This window comes from Enhydra lutris, unplaced genomic scaffold (genome assembly GCF_002288905.1).
Source record: "Enhydra lutris kenyoni isolate GAN:26980312 unplaced genomic scaffold, ASM228890v2 scaffoldscaffold30, whole genome shotgun sequence".
NCBI classification, from domain to species: Eukaryota; Metazoa; Chordata; class Mammalia; order Carnivora; family Mustelidae; genus Enhydra; species Enhydra lutris.
Window position 1 is genome coordinate 10,938,245 of NW_019154114.1, and position 14,459 is coordinate 10,952,703.

A 14,459-nucleotide genomic window follows, 5' to 3' on the forward strand; every position below is an offset into this window, starting at 1 on the left:
TACAAATACAGCCAGAATCGACCTAGGAATCATGTAGATTACAAACTGAATAAAACACTTTTAATGAAGAGACAAGCATACTGGAGCATGACATCTCAGGAAAAAGAGCCAGATATTAGGGTTCCCCGTGTATTACCAAAATCTTTACATAATCTGAGTATGAACAACTGAGATGCTCTATTATTTTGGCTTGCTACTTAGGATATTGCTGTAGGAATTATGTGGCATGTCTCTTCAGGAAGAAGATGATAATGAAAACCAAAGTTGAATACTCCATTCAACTCGGCATTATTTTGTTTGTTTGTGCCTGACATATACTTATGTACTTTGTGCTAACAGGAATATAAAGATGAGCAAGGTACAATTTCTGGTCTAAAAAATTTTGGCATCTAGTAGGGATAATGGAAGGAATAAAACACACTTAACAAAAGAAAGCAAGGCAAAATTGCCACAAGAGATAGAAACAAAATACCCAGGATTTAAAACCAACCAGGGACTCACAGTATGGAAGGATCACATCTAAGTGATCTAGGATGTGATCTTACCGGAAGGATCTTTGCATAGAGAGGAGAGCCATGGGAAAGAGGGATGGAAAAGAAATTTGAATGATGTTGAATACGAACTAGTCATTGTTTATTAGTTTTCAGTGGGTAAGGAATGATTGTGTCTACCCAAGGTAATCGTGTACTAGAACTATTCTTTAGGAAAATGATGTTAGCTGTAGAATGTGGGGTAAATGAGAATAAGGGGAGACAGAAAATAAGAGGCTTTTGTAATAATTGGGGTGGCAGTGTAAACAGTAGGCAAAGGAAGAACTTGAGGGGTTCTCTAGCTTGCCTATCCGGATGAAGACTGATCTTGTGTTTTGTGTCCCTAGTCCCTTTGAAATTTCCTAGTGATTCTGTTATTTGAACTGTAATTTCAGAAGTGATACGATAAAGGAATAAATTTTTTCTACTGAGAAAATGTTGACACTATGATTGTTGACCCTCCGTGGCCTTGATCTCAGGAATTGACCCACCGCCTACATTCTCTGCTCCTATGCCAAGTGGCTAAAGAATCCTAGAAGGTGTCGTGAAGTAATGCTGCTGAGGCTACCTGTAAATTTGTGCAGTATAACTCAGTCATTTGTAGTACTCAGACCTTCATGTCATTCTTTTCTTACAACTTTTCCCAAGGCTAGGAGTTATCAGTGAGAGATGGTGAGAAGTCAGTAGGGCAAGGCTTTTAAAGATAAAGATGGGGACAAGTGTAATCTAGATTTTGGAGGTATGGAATCTAAGAGGGGCACTGACAGGTAGGAAGAATCACAGAGGCCGAAGGAATCAAAGGTCATCACTGAAGATGAAAGATTCAGAATAGAATGCGCATAGGTTAAAGAAGATTCTTGTACTCAAAAGTAAATTGGGAGGTGACAGTTTAGATGTACAGACAGTCCCCAGAATGAAATTGTTCATGATTTTTTTACCTTACGATGTTGTGAACGCAGTACGCATTCGGTAGAAACTGTACTTGGAATTTTGAACTTTTCTTGGCTTAAGGGTACGTGGTAGCATGTACTTGTGATGCTGGGCAGCGGCAGCGAGCCACAGCTCCCTGTAAGCTACACGGTCAAGAAGGTAAACAACCAGTATACTTAAAACCATTCTGCACCCCAAACAATCATTCTGTTTATCATTTTCAGTACAGAATTCAATAAATTGCATGAGATATTCAGTGCTTTATTATAAAATAGGCTTTGAATTAGATGATTTTGCGTACATGTCTGCTAACATTAGTGTTCTGAGCATGTTTACAGTAGGCTAAGCTCCATTGTTCAGTGGGTTAGGTGTACTAAATGCATTTTCAGCTTACGGTGTTTTCACATTATGGTGGGTTTATCAGGATGTAACCCCACATCATAAGTCAAGGAAGATCTAACAGTTTGAAGAGTTGAAGAAGGGGTATTAAAACATGGTTGGCTCTGGATGTCAAGTATGCTAGGCACACCTCTACTCATGGCCATCGGCTTTCTCCCCAGAACTCCAAATTCATTCCAGATGGAAACTATACTGTCTTGGCAAGTCTTTGCAGTCAGTCATGCTTGATGTCCCTTTTAATGCTGTGGTATCCGAATTGTGTTTTACGAAGTTTTTTTTTTTTTTTTTTTTTTTTTTTAAGATTTTATTTATTTATTTGACAGAGAGATCACAAGTAGGCAGAGAGGCAGGCAGAGAGAGAGGAGGATGCAGGCTCCCCGCTGAGCAGAGAGCCCGATGCAGGCCTCGATCCCAGGACCCTGGGATCATGACCTGAGCTGAAGGCGGAGGCTTAACCCACTGAGCCACCCAGGCGCCCCTTATGAACAGTTTTTTGAGTTGTTTGTATAAGTATAGAAAATGGCACTGTGAGAAAAAAAAAAGTATTTTCACATTTGATGTTGGAGTCATTTCTAAATTATAGTTACTTTGGGGCACCTGAGTGGCTCAGATGGTTAGGCATCTGCCTTTGGGTCATGATGCCCGGGTCCTGGGATTGAGTTCTGCATTGGGCTCCTTGCTCTGCGGGGTTCTGCTGCTTCCTCTGCCTCTGCCTCTCTGCCTGCTTGTGCTCTTTTCATCTCATGCATGCATGCACTCTCTCGCTCTTAAATAAAATCTTGAAAAGAAAAAACCTTGTTTACAAAATAAATTACTGTAACTTGAGTCAATGTAATGTGCCAGAGGCTCATCCCCCTTGTTGGTCCAGCAGCCATGCAAAAGTTCTTATTGTACCTGTCACTTGGCCAAGTGGATGTAGGTTAATAAAATCCAGATAGCCACCATTCAGGCCAAGAAATAGAAATTACCCAGGATTCTTGAAGCTCTTATGAATTCTTCCCTGTGTAGCTGGAATTAGTTCATTTTCACTGCTTTATAGGACTCCATTCTAATAGACACAGAAAATCAGTCTACTGTTGATGAACGTTTGTCCTTGGGCTCTTTTTTTTTTTTTTTTTTTTTTTTTAAAGATTTTATTTATTTATCTGACAGAGAGAGATCACAAGTAGACGGAGAGGCAGGCAGAGAGAGAGAGAGAGGAGGAAGCAGGCTTCTTGCTGAGCAGAGAGCCCGACGTGGGACTCGATCCCAGGACCCTGAGATCATGACCTGAGCCGAAGGCAGCGGCTTAACCCACTGAGCCACCCAGGCGCCCTGTCCTTGGGCTCTTAATGTAAAATGGGACTGTGAACATTTTAAAAAAAAATTTTTATTGAGGTATAATGACATAGGACTGTTTCATGGGTACAGTGTAACGATTTGATATTGGTATATATTGCTAAATGATCACCTCAGTGAGTCTGGTAAACATACATCACCAATACATGTTGCAATTTTTTTCTTGTGAGGAGAACTCAACAGTTTTCAAATATGCAGTGCAGTATTGCTAACTCTCGTCACCGTGCTGCGCATTCCATCTGCACGTCTTGTCTAATAATTGAAAGTTTGTACCTTTTGACCTCCCTTCCCCCATTTTGCCCAGTTCCCACCCTCCACTCTGGCACCCAGACTGTTCTCTGTATCAGTGAGCTTGGTTGTTTCGGGATGTTTTAGATTCTACATACAGGTGAGAGGATACAGTATGTCTTTTTGTGACTTATTTTGCTTAGCATGATATTCTCAGAATCCATCCATGTTGTCACAAGTGACCAGATTTTCTCATATGTCTGAGTAATAACAGTCCATTGTACGTATGTGCCCCATTTCCTTTTCCATTCGGCACGCCTTGGACATGGAGGTTGTTTTTATATCTTGGCTGTTGTAAATAAGGTGGCAGTGAACGTGGGAGCGCATGTATCTTTTTTTCCTTTTAAGATTTATTTTTGGGGGAGAGAGTACATGCACGAGTGGCGGGGGGTTGGGCAGAGGGAGAAACAGACTTCCTGCGGAGCAGGGGGCCCAATGCTGGACTCTATCCTAGTATCCTGAGATCATGGCATGAGCCAGAGGCAGACACCCAGGTGCCCTGCATGTAGCTTTTCAAGTTAGTGTTTTTGTTTTCTCTGGATAAATACCCACAGGTGGAAGTGCTGGATCAGGAGGTGGTTCTGCTTCTGGAGGTAGCTTCCCACTGGGTTTCTTAGTGGCCGTACCAGTTTGCGTTACCACGAACAGTGCACTGGGGTTCCCTTTTCTCCACATCCTCAAGAAATTCTTTGTATATTTGGATATTAACCCCTTATCAGATGATTTGCAAGTATTTGATCCCATTTGTAGGTTATGCCTGACATTTTGCTTTAATTAATTCTTTAATACTATCTGGTTTGATACCACAGAAGTACCTATATGAGCATCATCTCTGCACTGGTAACACTAAATACTGCATATTTATGCGTTTATCTCCCTATACACATTTTCAGAGAACAGTGTTTTCTTAATCTTAGATGCCTGTCAAATGTGATAGTGCCGGAGGTATAAGGGAATCTAAATAAATGCTCTATTATAAAAATATTTTTTGGAAATATGACAAAACCATGAAGATATATAGTTGGTGTTCTATATAAATTTTCATGGTGAATGACTGTTTTATAACAAGGTGAGAATAAGTTTTCACATATCCTTTCTACATTACCAAATGTTGATCATTGCAGAATGAATAGCAATATGCCATTTCAGGGATCTGTTTCATTCACGGATGTGACTGTGGACTTCACTCAGGAGGAATGGGAGCAGCTGGACCCCTCCCAAAGGATCCTGTACATGGATGTGATGCTGGAGAATTACAGCAACTTACTGTCAGTGGGTAAGGGCCTCTTTCTGGTGCAGCTCAGTGTCCATTACCAAAAACTCTTGAGTTTCTGAATTTCTGAGTGGTTTTGGCCTTGGGCTCCAGTTGTTTAGCCGTGAGAGAGCAGACTCTTAAGCTGTGCCTTCTTTATTTTGGAGATCTCTGAGGTCCGGGCTATGTTCCATTAGTAGTTACCCGATATCAAATCAGATGTGATTTTCAGGCTACAGGAAGAGAAGAATGGATAGCATATTAACAACTGCCAGTTCACAAATTTCTAAGGAAGATGGCAAAAGAGGGAAGGAGAATCAGAAGCCAGTGGAAGTAATATCTTAGGAATTATGAATGGGTTGAAATACTTTAAAACATTTTTTAAGAATCAGTTTTCCAGGTTCCCAAACCTTTAGGGATGGCCAAGACTAGATGACCTATATTGCTCAGATCTCAGAATCATACCTCCAACTACCAGTTGTACCAGTACCAGTTGTACCTGCAAAACTTTTGTATTTTTCCCTCACTCTTAGCATTTGCCTAACCTGCCCTAAACCTTTGTGTTTAGTATTCTCAGTTTGCCAGAATGGTGACTCTGACATTTTAGGTCTTGGAATTGGTGTAATAGCCGTAAGGAATTTTTTTTTTTTTTTTAGCATAAGGGTGATATCTTTGTCCTAGACACAAATGGCAGCAGGATCACAAGAGTCAGGAATAATCAGGAACACACAGATGAAAATAAAGGTTATTTCAGGTCTAGGTCAAGGGAATAAATCTGATCCTTAAGATTTTTTTTTAAATTAAAGCAGGGACAAGATGGGTTTAGAGAAGAAATTAAACATAGTAGCATAAAAATGATTGTCTCAAGGATATGGGACTCTTGGATTAATTTTATTTCCTACAAAATAGGAGTTCTGGATCTGGTCATCCACTTGCAAAAGTAAAGAGATGTGGATCTTTGCAGCACTATCAGCTCTGCAGACCTGTGAGAAGTGTTGGCTCTAGGAAGTTATGTGGCAGAGATGAGCAGCCCACAGTCAATTCAGAGCCTAAGGGGAGCTAAACTCAGATCAGTTTGGCCTTTTTTCCCTTAACATCTTCATCTGTGCTAACTGTTCGGTGTCCTTGAGGACAATTTTTTTTTAAGATTTTATTTAGTTATTGGACAGACAGAGATCACAAGTAGGCAGAGAGGCAGGCAGAGAGAGAGGAAGGGAAGCAGGCTCCCCGCCGAGCAGAGAGCCCGATGTGGGGCTCGATCCCAGGACCCTGAGACCATGACCCGAGCTGAAGGCAGAGGCTCAACCCACTGAGCCACCCAGGCGCCCCCCTTGAGGACAATTCTTAATCTCCTTTGTCCCCAGACTTGCCAGCCTTCCCACATCATTTGTGCCCTGTTCGGTGCTCTTTGTTTTTTATTTCACCTTTTAGGGCCATTTTGTAATCTGTCAAGGCTACTTACATCCATTGTCAATTTCTACTTTTTTTTTTTTTTTTTTTTTTGCCAAGGGCTTTTGTCTTTCAAAGCTTAAGAAGTAGGTAAAATTTGCATTGGAGATTCTAATACCGGAAGACTGGATCCCACACTCAAGAGGCAGCCTCACACTTCCATTCTCTAACGTGGTACTTCATGTGCTCTTTCCTAGAGGTGTGGAAGGCCGACGACCAGATGGAGCGGGACCGCAGCAGCCCAGATGAGCCGGCGAGGCCGTTTATCATTTTTAAGAACCAAACCCCAATGGAGGAAAGAGGTAATCTCTTCGGAAAAACATTTAATCTGAGCACAGATTTTGTTTCTTTAAGGCAAGTACCCTATAAATACGACTTATATGAAAAAACTTTGAAATCGAATTCAGACTTACTTAATAGTAATCGAAGCTACATAAGAAAGAGACCTGATGAGTGTAATGGATTTGGGAAAGCACTCCTCTATCTGAAGCAAGAGAAAACCCATAATGGGTTAGAGTACTCCGAATATAACAAAAGTGGAAAAGTCTTTAAAGAAGGCATTTTTAAACATCAGAAAATAAGAAATTTGGTACAACCTTTTATTTGTAATTACTGTGACAAGGCTTTCTCCTTTAAGTCACTCCTCATCAGTCACAAGAGAATACACACTGGAGAAAAACCTTACGAATGTAATGTATGTAAGAAAACCTTCTCCCATAAGGCAAACCTCATTAAACATCAAAGAATTCACACAGGGGAGAAACCCTTTGAATGTATTGAATGTGGAAAAGCCTTCACCCACCAGTCAAACCTCATTGTCCACCAGAGAGCACATATGGAGAAGAAGCCTTACGAATGCAGTGATTGTGGCAAGACATTTGCCCAGAAATTTGAACTTACTACACACCAGAGAATTCATACGGGAGAACGACCCTATGAGTGTAATGAATGTGCAAAAACCTTCTTCAAGAAATCCAACCTCATTATACATCAGAAAATTCACACCGGGGAGAAGCGCTATGAGTGCAGTGAATGTGGGAAGTCCTTTATCCAGAACTCTCAACTCATTATACACATGAGAACTCATACGGGAGAGAAACCCTATGAATGTACTGAATGTGGCAAAACCTTCAGCCAGAGGTCAACTCTGAGATTACATTTGCGAATCCATACAGGAGAGAAACCATATGAGTGTTCCGAATGTGGGAAGGCCTTCAGCAGGAAATCCCGCCTCAGTGTCCATCAAAGAGTTCACCTGGGGGAAAAGGCCTGAGACTGCAGGCAGCCGGGCCTGTGGCAACCCCTCCCACCCCAGCCCTTCCCGAGGGGAAGAAACCGCACAAAGGTACTGAAGGAACATGGAAATTCACAGTGAGCTACAATCCATCACATCGAAAAATGTGTAAAAACAGGGTCCCCTCCGTACAGTGTTAGACCAGAAGTTAGCTGTGATGCCCAGCTAAAGAAGATCTAGCAGCTTATAGCCAAGTGTAAACAGACATGCTCAGTTGTATTACAGTGTGTATTTTAAAATCTTGAATTACCCAAGAATGAAATATTCTGGGCAGCAGCATAAAGGATCAGTACCTTAGGAATTTAGCGGTTATGTGTGATCCTATCTTGGGTCTACACATGTAGATTTGACACAGTCACTGGGAGTTTGAGATTCTTGTCCTCTGACAGTAGGGGCACAAATAAGATTTTCCATGCTAAACATCACGTGTTTTTCAGTACCTTTCCAAGTCCGTATGCATTCCACGTGAAACGCGTGACAGTCTCTGTGGCGTATGGCCGCTGTTCTCTCCTCCTTGCTGCCCTAGAGAGTCGGTCTGCCATCGGTCTGCCTCTTCACTAAACAGAAGACAACGTTGAAGTTTTAACTTGCTTCTGGGGTTGCTGGAAAACATTCTTCCCATCAGTATGTAAGTGAGCGATCATCAGGAGGGGATTGGGGGAGTGCAGGAGCCCGGTGGGCCGGCACCCCGTGCCCCAGCCCACGAGGCGCCATCGCTGGTGTGCAGCTGCCGTGCAGGTGCTTACTCCGGATGCATGTCGTTCAACATAGTGTATAACCCAGAAACTACGTGTACTTTTATTTGTGCGTTTCCCTATTTCTCCTAATATTTTACAAATTGTCTTACAAAAAAGTAGGATGTGTATGTGGTTCGCAGATGTTACATTTTAGAGACCTTAGAGAAAAAATTTAAGAAACTGTCAGTAAATGTGTTACTGCTTTTTAAAATGTCCATGTGCACAACACACTTTAGAAATGCATTCTTGCCACATTCTGTTTAAAGGAGGCATTTCCACTCCCTGAGTTTCATGGTCACCTACCGAAAGCATCTCCCTTCGGAAGTCAAGTAGAAGTTAAGCCTTGCCTTTAAAGGTTCACAAACACCTTAGAAGTTAGACTTTTCGGTGATCTCTCCATATGTTTAACAATTAACCTAAAAAGCTTTTCGCATAACTCAGAGGCAAACCATCTTAGTATTGATTTCAGATTCCCAAGTTTCTCTCCTGATCTGTCATAAATCGCACACCAGATTTGTCACCGGCAACTATAACTGGCCTTGTGTCTTCCTTGTTCCTGAATGTCACTGATGTGTGTGAATCTGTATGAGTGGGAGAGACTTTCTGAACAGATTTACCAGAACAGCTATAGTCCAGGAAATCTCTTTCTAAATTGTCATCTTGTCTACTACCAACAAGGAAGCAGGGGAAGAGATTCATTTCATACACCGCTGTTAGAAATGTGTCAGGTGTGACTCTTAACATTAAGAATACACCTACCCTTCAGTCCAGGAGTCTCACTCCTGGGACTCTATCCCTAAGACAACAAAGTGCCAGTACTTAAGATTATATGTTTATCAACGTATATTGTATTTTTTGATAAGGACAAAAAAAGGAAACAATGAATGACCATCAGAAAGAGAATGATTGAATAAACTGCAGTAAAAATGTACCATGGCTGGACGGTATTCCATGGAAAAGAATGTGTAGGAGCAAATACCTCCAGGTCAGATGAAAAGAAGAGAGGGCGGGGGGAGAGGTAAAGGGGAGAGAGCGTTTGTGTGTGTACACATTTTTAAAATAAAGAGCTAAGTATACGTGTGTTTGTGTGTATTTGTATGATTTTATGGTCCTGGATAATAAATTCTAAATATCATTAAGTCTAGTGGAAAATGTTTCATGCATTCCTTGGTCCCTGAATTAGCTCATTTATACTAAAATGCCATAAGTCACTTGTAACACAATTAAATCATTATTCATAAGTAATTAACATTAGTTAACACAACATGAGGCAGGTTCTCGTACTTTATAAACAGCTCTAACTTTCATAGCTGTAGGGTATGCTTGAGCCTGTGTTCACCATGATAACACATATTTGACACAAGGAAACCTTTAATACAAAAAAACAAAAACAAAAACAAACAAAAAAAACCGAAAAGGAAAAACCCATGAAAAAATTTCAGGGAAGCCAAGGTCACTATCACAAATCAGCAAGTTGCAAATGCTTTGAGAAAACATACTACCTTTACACATACAAAGATAACCATTGGGCTGACTGTCCTTTCGTGGGCTGTTTTCTCCCAAGGTCCTAGAAATCCAGATCAGGGAAAAAAAAATCCCTTGTAATCCTCATAAATCAAAGTGGTTTTAGATGAAACTTCTCCTGAAACAGGTTCTTACAGCCTGGGCATAGAGCCGCATTTCAGTCTTGCAGGATGCTGGGGACAGTAGGCCAAGAGGCAATGCACTTTGCACAGCAAAACCCAGCCCAGAGGGGTCTCCAGATTCTGACCTCTGCCTATCTGACTCCCAACACCCACGTCCACTGCACTTGACCCCATTACCGGTCTTGACTCCATTTGATTTTTTTTTTAAGATTTATTTTTTTTTATTTGACAGATCACAGCAGGGGGAGCAGCAGGCAGAGGGAAAGGGAGAAGCAGACTCACCAAGCAGGGAACCCAATGTGGGACTTGATCCCAGGGCCCTGGAATCATGACCTGAGCCAAAGGAAGACACTTCTATTTCCACAGATAACCTTTTCATAACTAAAATGCTTAGATACTTACACTTCTCCCCATTGTTTAATGCTTTATAAATTTAAAGTTGGGGATCATGTTGCATAAAGCTGGCATGGATAAATTTGATTGGCATCTCTCTACTCTGAAGTCTAGGGATGGTGGGGGGTTGTAGGTCGGAGGAAACTGCGGGGTGAGAGGCTGAGGCACAGCTTGCAAAAACGTGGCAATGTGAGACGCCGTGGGTCCTCAGGGTTGGGGGAGGAGACTTTGTGGAACGCAGCTAGAGGTTTCATTCCAGGCCCCCCCGCCCCCCACTCTGTCTTCGTTCTCTGTGGCTGCACGATGACACACAGCCCCTCTCCCAACCAGACAGCTGGTCTGGACGTCAGGAGCCTGGGCCTCGTTTGGCTAGAATGTTTCTTGACTCAGATCCTTACCTGGATTGTCCCATCAAATCCAGCCGGCCTGAGGAGAATGGACTCTTGGTACCTGCTCTCCACTTCCATCTTCTGCCTTGGCTAGGTCTGTACTCCGGGGATTCTGAAGGCGAAAACTCCCGCAGCTCATCCTGCCGAGCCCGAGTCAGGAGAACGGGTCTGGGACCCTGCTCCGGTGCTCCAGATCTCAGCACAGGAGGTGTTAGTGACCTCATCCTCAGTCTGACTCTTCTGTCCCGAGAGGCTGCTCTTCCAGCTCAGACGTACACACTGGATTGTATGTGATAGGTTTGAATTAAGGACAATCTACCTTTCTCCGTTTTATAAGGACTGTCAGAATGTTAACCAAAATACAACAAACCAACCAAAACACACCTCTCGGGGCTAGTGAGACTCGTGAAAGAATCCAGAGATGGGGACCGAGGACTTCAGTTACCGGAAAGGAAAGAGAGCATAACCCCCCGTGAGAAGCCCGGACCACAGCTGGGGACACTGACGGTGGACGTGAGGACATGCATTCACTCCAAAAGACATTTTGAGCACCAACAAGGCACCAGGCATCTGTGGCCCACCAGGGACACAGTGGGAACAAGAGCCTGCTGGGACGGAGGGCTCCTGTCTGGGAGGTGCTAGAGTACTGGCTGTGCTTCCCCAGAGCTGAAGGGAAACCCGGCCCCAGGGGCCGTGCTACGGGAGGGCGGAGACACAGGTATGGGCTGGGCCTGCCGCGGTGAGAAAAACCAGAAGCCACAGGAAACCTCAAGGAAGAGCATCATCTGCTTTTTAAAAAGAGTGAACTTGATGCTAACTGGGAGGGGCCCTGGGGTAGGTGCCCAGAAACAGAAACCGGCCACTTAACAGGAAACCCTAGGAGCCGAAGTTCTGCCACGTCGTGGCCCCCCTTCAGTGGCTTTCAACAAAATTTCAAATAGCAACCAAATGCTTTCTCTATTACCGACTGGTGGCAATCAGTGAGAAGTCTTCTTGCAAACTCAAGTTCACTTAAATTCCTGCTTTCCTAGATTTTTTTTTTTTTTTTGAGATTTTACTTATTTATTTGACAGAGACACAGCAAGAAAGGCAACACAAGCAGGGGGGAGTGGGAGAGGGAGAGGCAGGCTTCCCGCCGAGCAAGAGCCCAATGCCGGGATTCCAGGATCCCAGGACTCGGGTCATGACCTCAGCGGAAGGCAGATGCTCAAGGACTGAGCCACCTGGGGAACCCGCCCCTGCCCAGATCTCTTCCTAATGTCTCCTGGTGTTTGAACCATTCCTCTTCCCCCAGCCCACCCAGAGTCATGAGAATTACCTGTTCTTACCCCAAAACCCTGGAATTCCACACCCCAAAGAACATTTAGAGTAACCGTCCAGGTGATCAGGGACAGGCCAGACCTGAGCGCTTCCTCCACTGGGTTGAGGCTGAATGTGGGACGGGGAGTTCTCTGAGGCTGGTGTCCGTGCAAGTGCCGGAGTCGTTACTGAAAGTGCGAGAAGGGTAGTGATGCCTCTTAGCAAAGTGGGGAGAGGCCAGGACGGAGCCGGGGCTGCCCCCTTTCAAAGTGACGTGGCAGAGACCAAGACGTGGGAAGAACGCTCGTGCTGGGCAGTATGTGTTTCAGGGTAGCAGGAGGCCTGTGGGACTGTGGCCTCATCACTTTGCTCGGGACAACAGACACCGTAATGTTGAAAAATAGCGCCAGACTCCGTTAGCGGCAAGCGTCGGGCTGGGGGTGGGGCAGGGAGTGGCTCCGGCCCGAGCGCGGGAACAGGCTGAAGGGCGGGCACAGGGGGGCCCGGTCTGGGCAAGGAGGGCAGCTGAGGGGTCCCTGCCGGGACGAATGGTCGTTGATGGAACAGGCCATCCGGAGGGACGGGTGGCGGACGGCAGGTGCGAAAACATGACCTGAGGGTGCTTAATGGCTGCCCGTGGCCCGAGGAGGTCAGACGCTTCAGACGCCGGTAACAAGTATTAGCAACAGCGGCCGCGTGGACGGCAGCAGCCGGGCCGGTCCCTCGGTGCCGCTCCCGGCCGCGCTCTGGGCAGCACTGCGGTCTGCTCTCTGCGCGTTCGCTCACTGAGGAGTCACCTGCCCCCGCCCCCGTGTCATTCCGAGTCCCCGGGCCCCACGGGGTATCGTGGGTTCGTTCAGTCCCTGGCGGGATGTCACTTAAAAAAGGGACAAATATAAATGCCCCCGATGAGGGAGCAGAAGGCTGAGGACAGGCCGAAGCGGACGCCCCACAACCCCCACAAGACAGGAGTCTCCCTCAGTTTAACAAAAGCCGTAGCAAATGACAAGAACAAAGCATTTCTACCAATAACTGAGCTTCCAGAAGGAAATGTAAACACAACTAAATGTTCTCAGAACCTGCAGCCCGTTGACAGCCACCCGAAGCGGGCGGAGTGTCGTGTTCCTCCAGGAAGCTCCCGACTGTCTCACTGTTAATGCCTTACCGGAAGAAAAACCACCTTAACCTGACAATGGCAAGACCTAGGGTATCCCAAGAGTCTTCTTTAACATACAAAAATCCTTTAGAAACCCTCCCTTTTCCTTACCTCCCCCGACTCCCAAGTACCTCATCAGCCGCACCTCCCAAACCAGCTGCTCACAGAGAGAGGTTTCAAGAATTCCTTCTCGGCCTTCGGCTCCAGACCTCACCTACATTCCAAAACCCCATCATCCCAAACGTGAGCAACCAGCATTTCCTAAACACCCTGAGGGGTGCATCAGTCCCCTGGCAAAGGGAAATCCTCTGTGGAAGGTTCCTGGGTGTTGCCCAGTGCCTCGGCGAACCCACTGCCCCGCGTCTGGCATGAATGTGCCAGAAGTTGAGGGGCTGTAACCAGAGGCAGACCCCAATCCCAGGGAATTCCTGGAAAGGGAAGGGGCTGCCTTGGAAGAGGGTACACAGGAATATCACCCACAAATTTTTCCAGCAACAACACAAGATGAGGGTAACAGGAGAAAATCATCAAGTAGAAACTGGGATCAGAAACTATCTTAACTGAAACTCAAACCTTTAAGATTTTATGCAGCAGGACAGAGAGAAGGGAATTGGCGGGCTGTCCCAGGTTTGGGGGCTGAGTTCTGCATTATGACTCACGGCTGCTCTAACGCTTTTACCGGCCAGTGTCTCCGGAGACCCTACGATGCTGATATCCATAACCCGCTCAGAGATCCGTCCAGGCCATAGGCTTGCTTCCCCTGAGACGCCACAGACCCTGCGCCCCTCGGCTCTCGCCTGACTGGGGCAGAACCAAGCAACGTATCTCACAAGGCGCCCCCCTGCCAAAGGGAAAGCTAGCGGAGTTAGAGACCTGCAGTGATGGGGAAGGCGGGGAAGGGAAGGCAAAGGCCCCAGAGCCACCCACGCGTGCCAGGACCTGCCTCTCCTCGCTCGGATGCTTACTGCCGCGCGCTGTGCCTGCCCTTCGGTCCCCGCGGTGACAGCTAAGGCTCACAGCGAATGGAAAACATGGACGAGCTGTGCAAAGGTAGCAGCCTCCCACGCCTGATCCCACTGCGTGTGTGGGAGAGGGGTTCCCCCCACGCCCACAAGCGATTCTCGGACACCCGCGGGGTGCTCTAAGACTCAGCTCAGTTCTGACGCCTCCCACTTAGAGATCACATCAGATGCCACAGGTTAAAAGGTCAGTCCTAAAACCCTTGTGCTGTTGGGTCCGTGATCAAAGGAGCGAGACAGATACAGAGCGAAGGTCAAGCAAAGCTTTATTTCACACCAAGCATCGAGAATCAAACCGACCGGTGGGGCTGTCCCTTGTGGAGAGAGCGACCCCTCCCAG

General features: G+C 45.6%; 1 protein-coding gene across 3 annotated transcripts in view; it reads left to right on the forward strand.

Moving 5' to 3' along the window:
- The window catches only part of LOC111152866 (ZFP1 zinc finger protein), a 28,580-nt gene extending 19,297 nt beyond the window's left edge, over positions 1-9,283 (forward strand). The window contains exons 3-4 of one of the 3 annotated variants that reach the window (XM_022511559.1): positions 4,610-4,761; positions 6,384-9,283. In XM_022511559.1, coding sequence (XP_022367267.1) covers positions 4,611-4,761; positions 6,384-7,459 — 1,227 coding nt within the window. In that variant the 5' untranslated portion in view covers position 4,610 and the 3' untranslated portion in view covers positions 7,460-9,283. Of the gene's footprint in view, positions 1-4,510; positions 4,762-6,383 lie in introns of those variants that run through there. The other 2 variants (XM_022511561.1, XM_022511560.1) reach the window with 2 other exon arrangements.
- Positions 9,284-14,459: the final 5,176 nt, after the last annotated feature.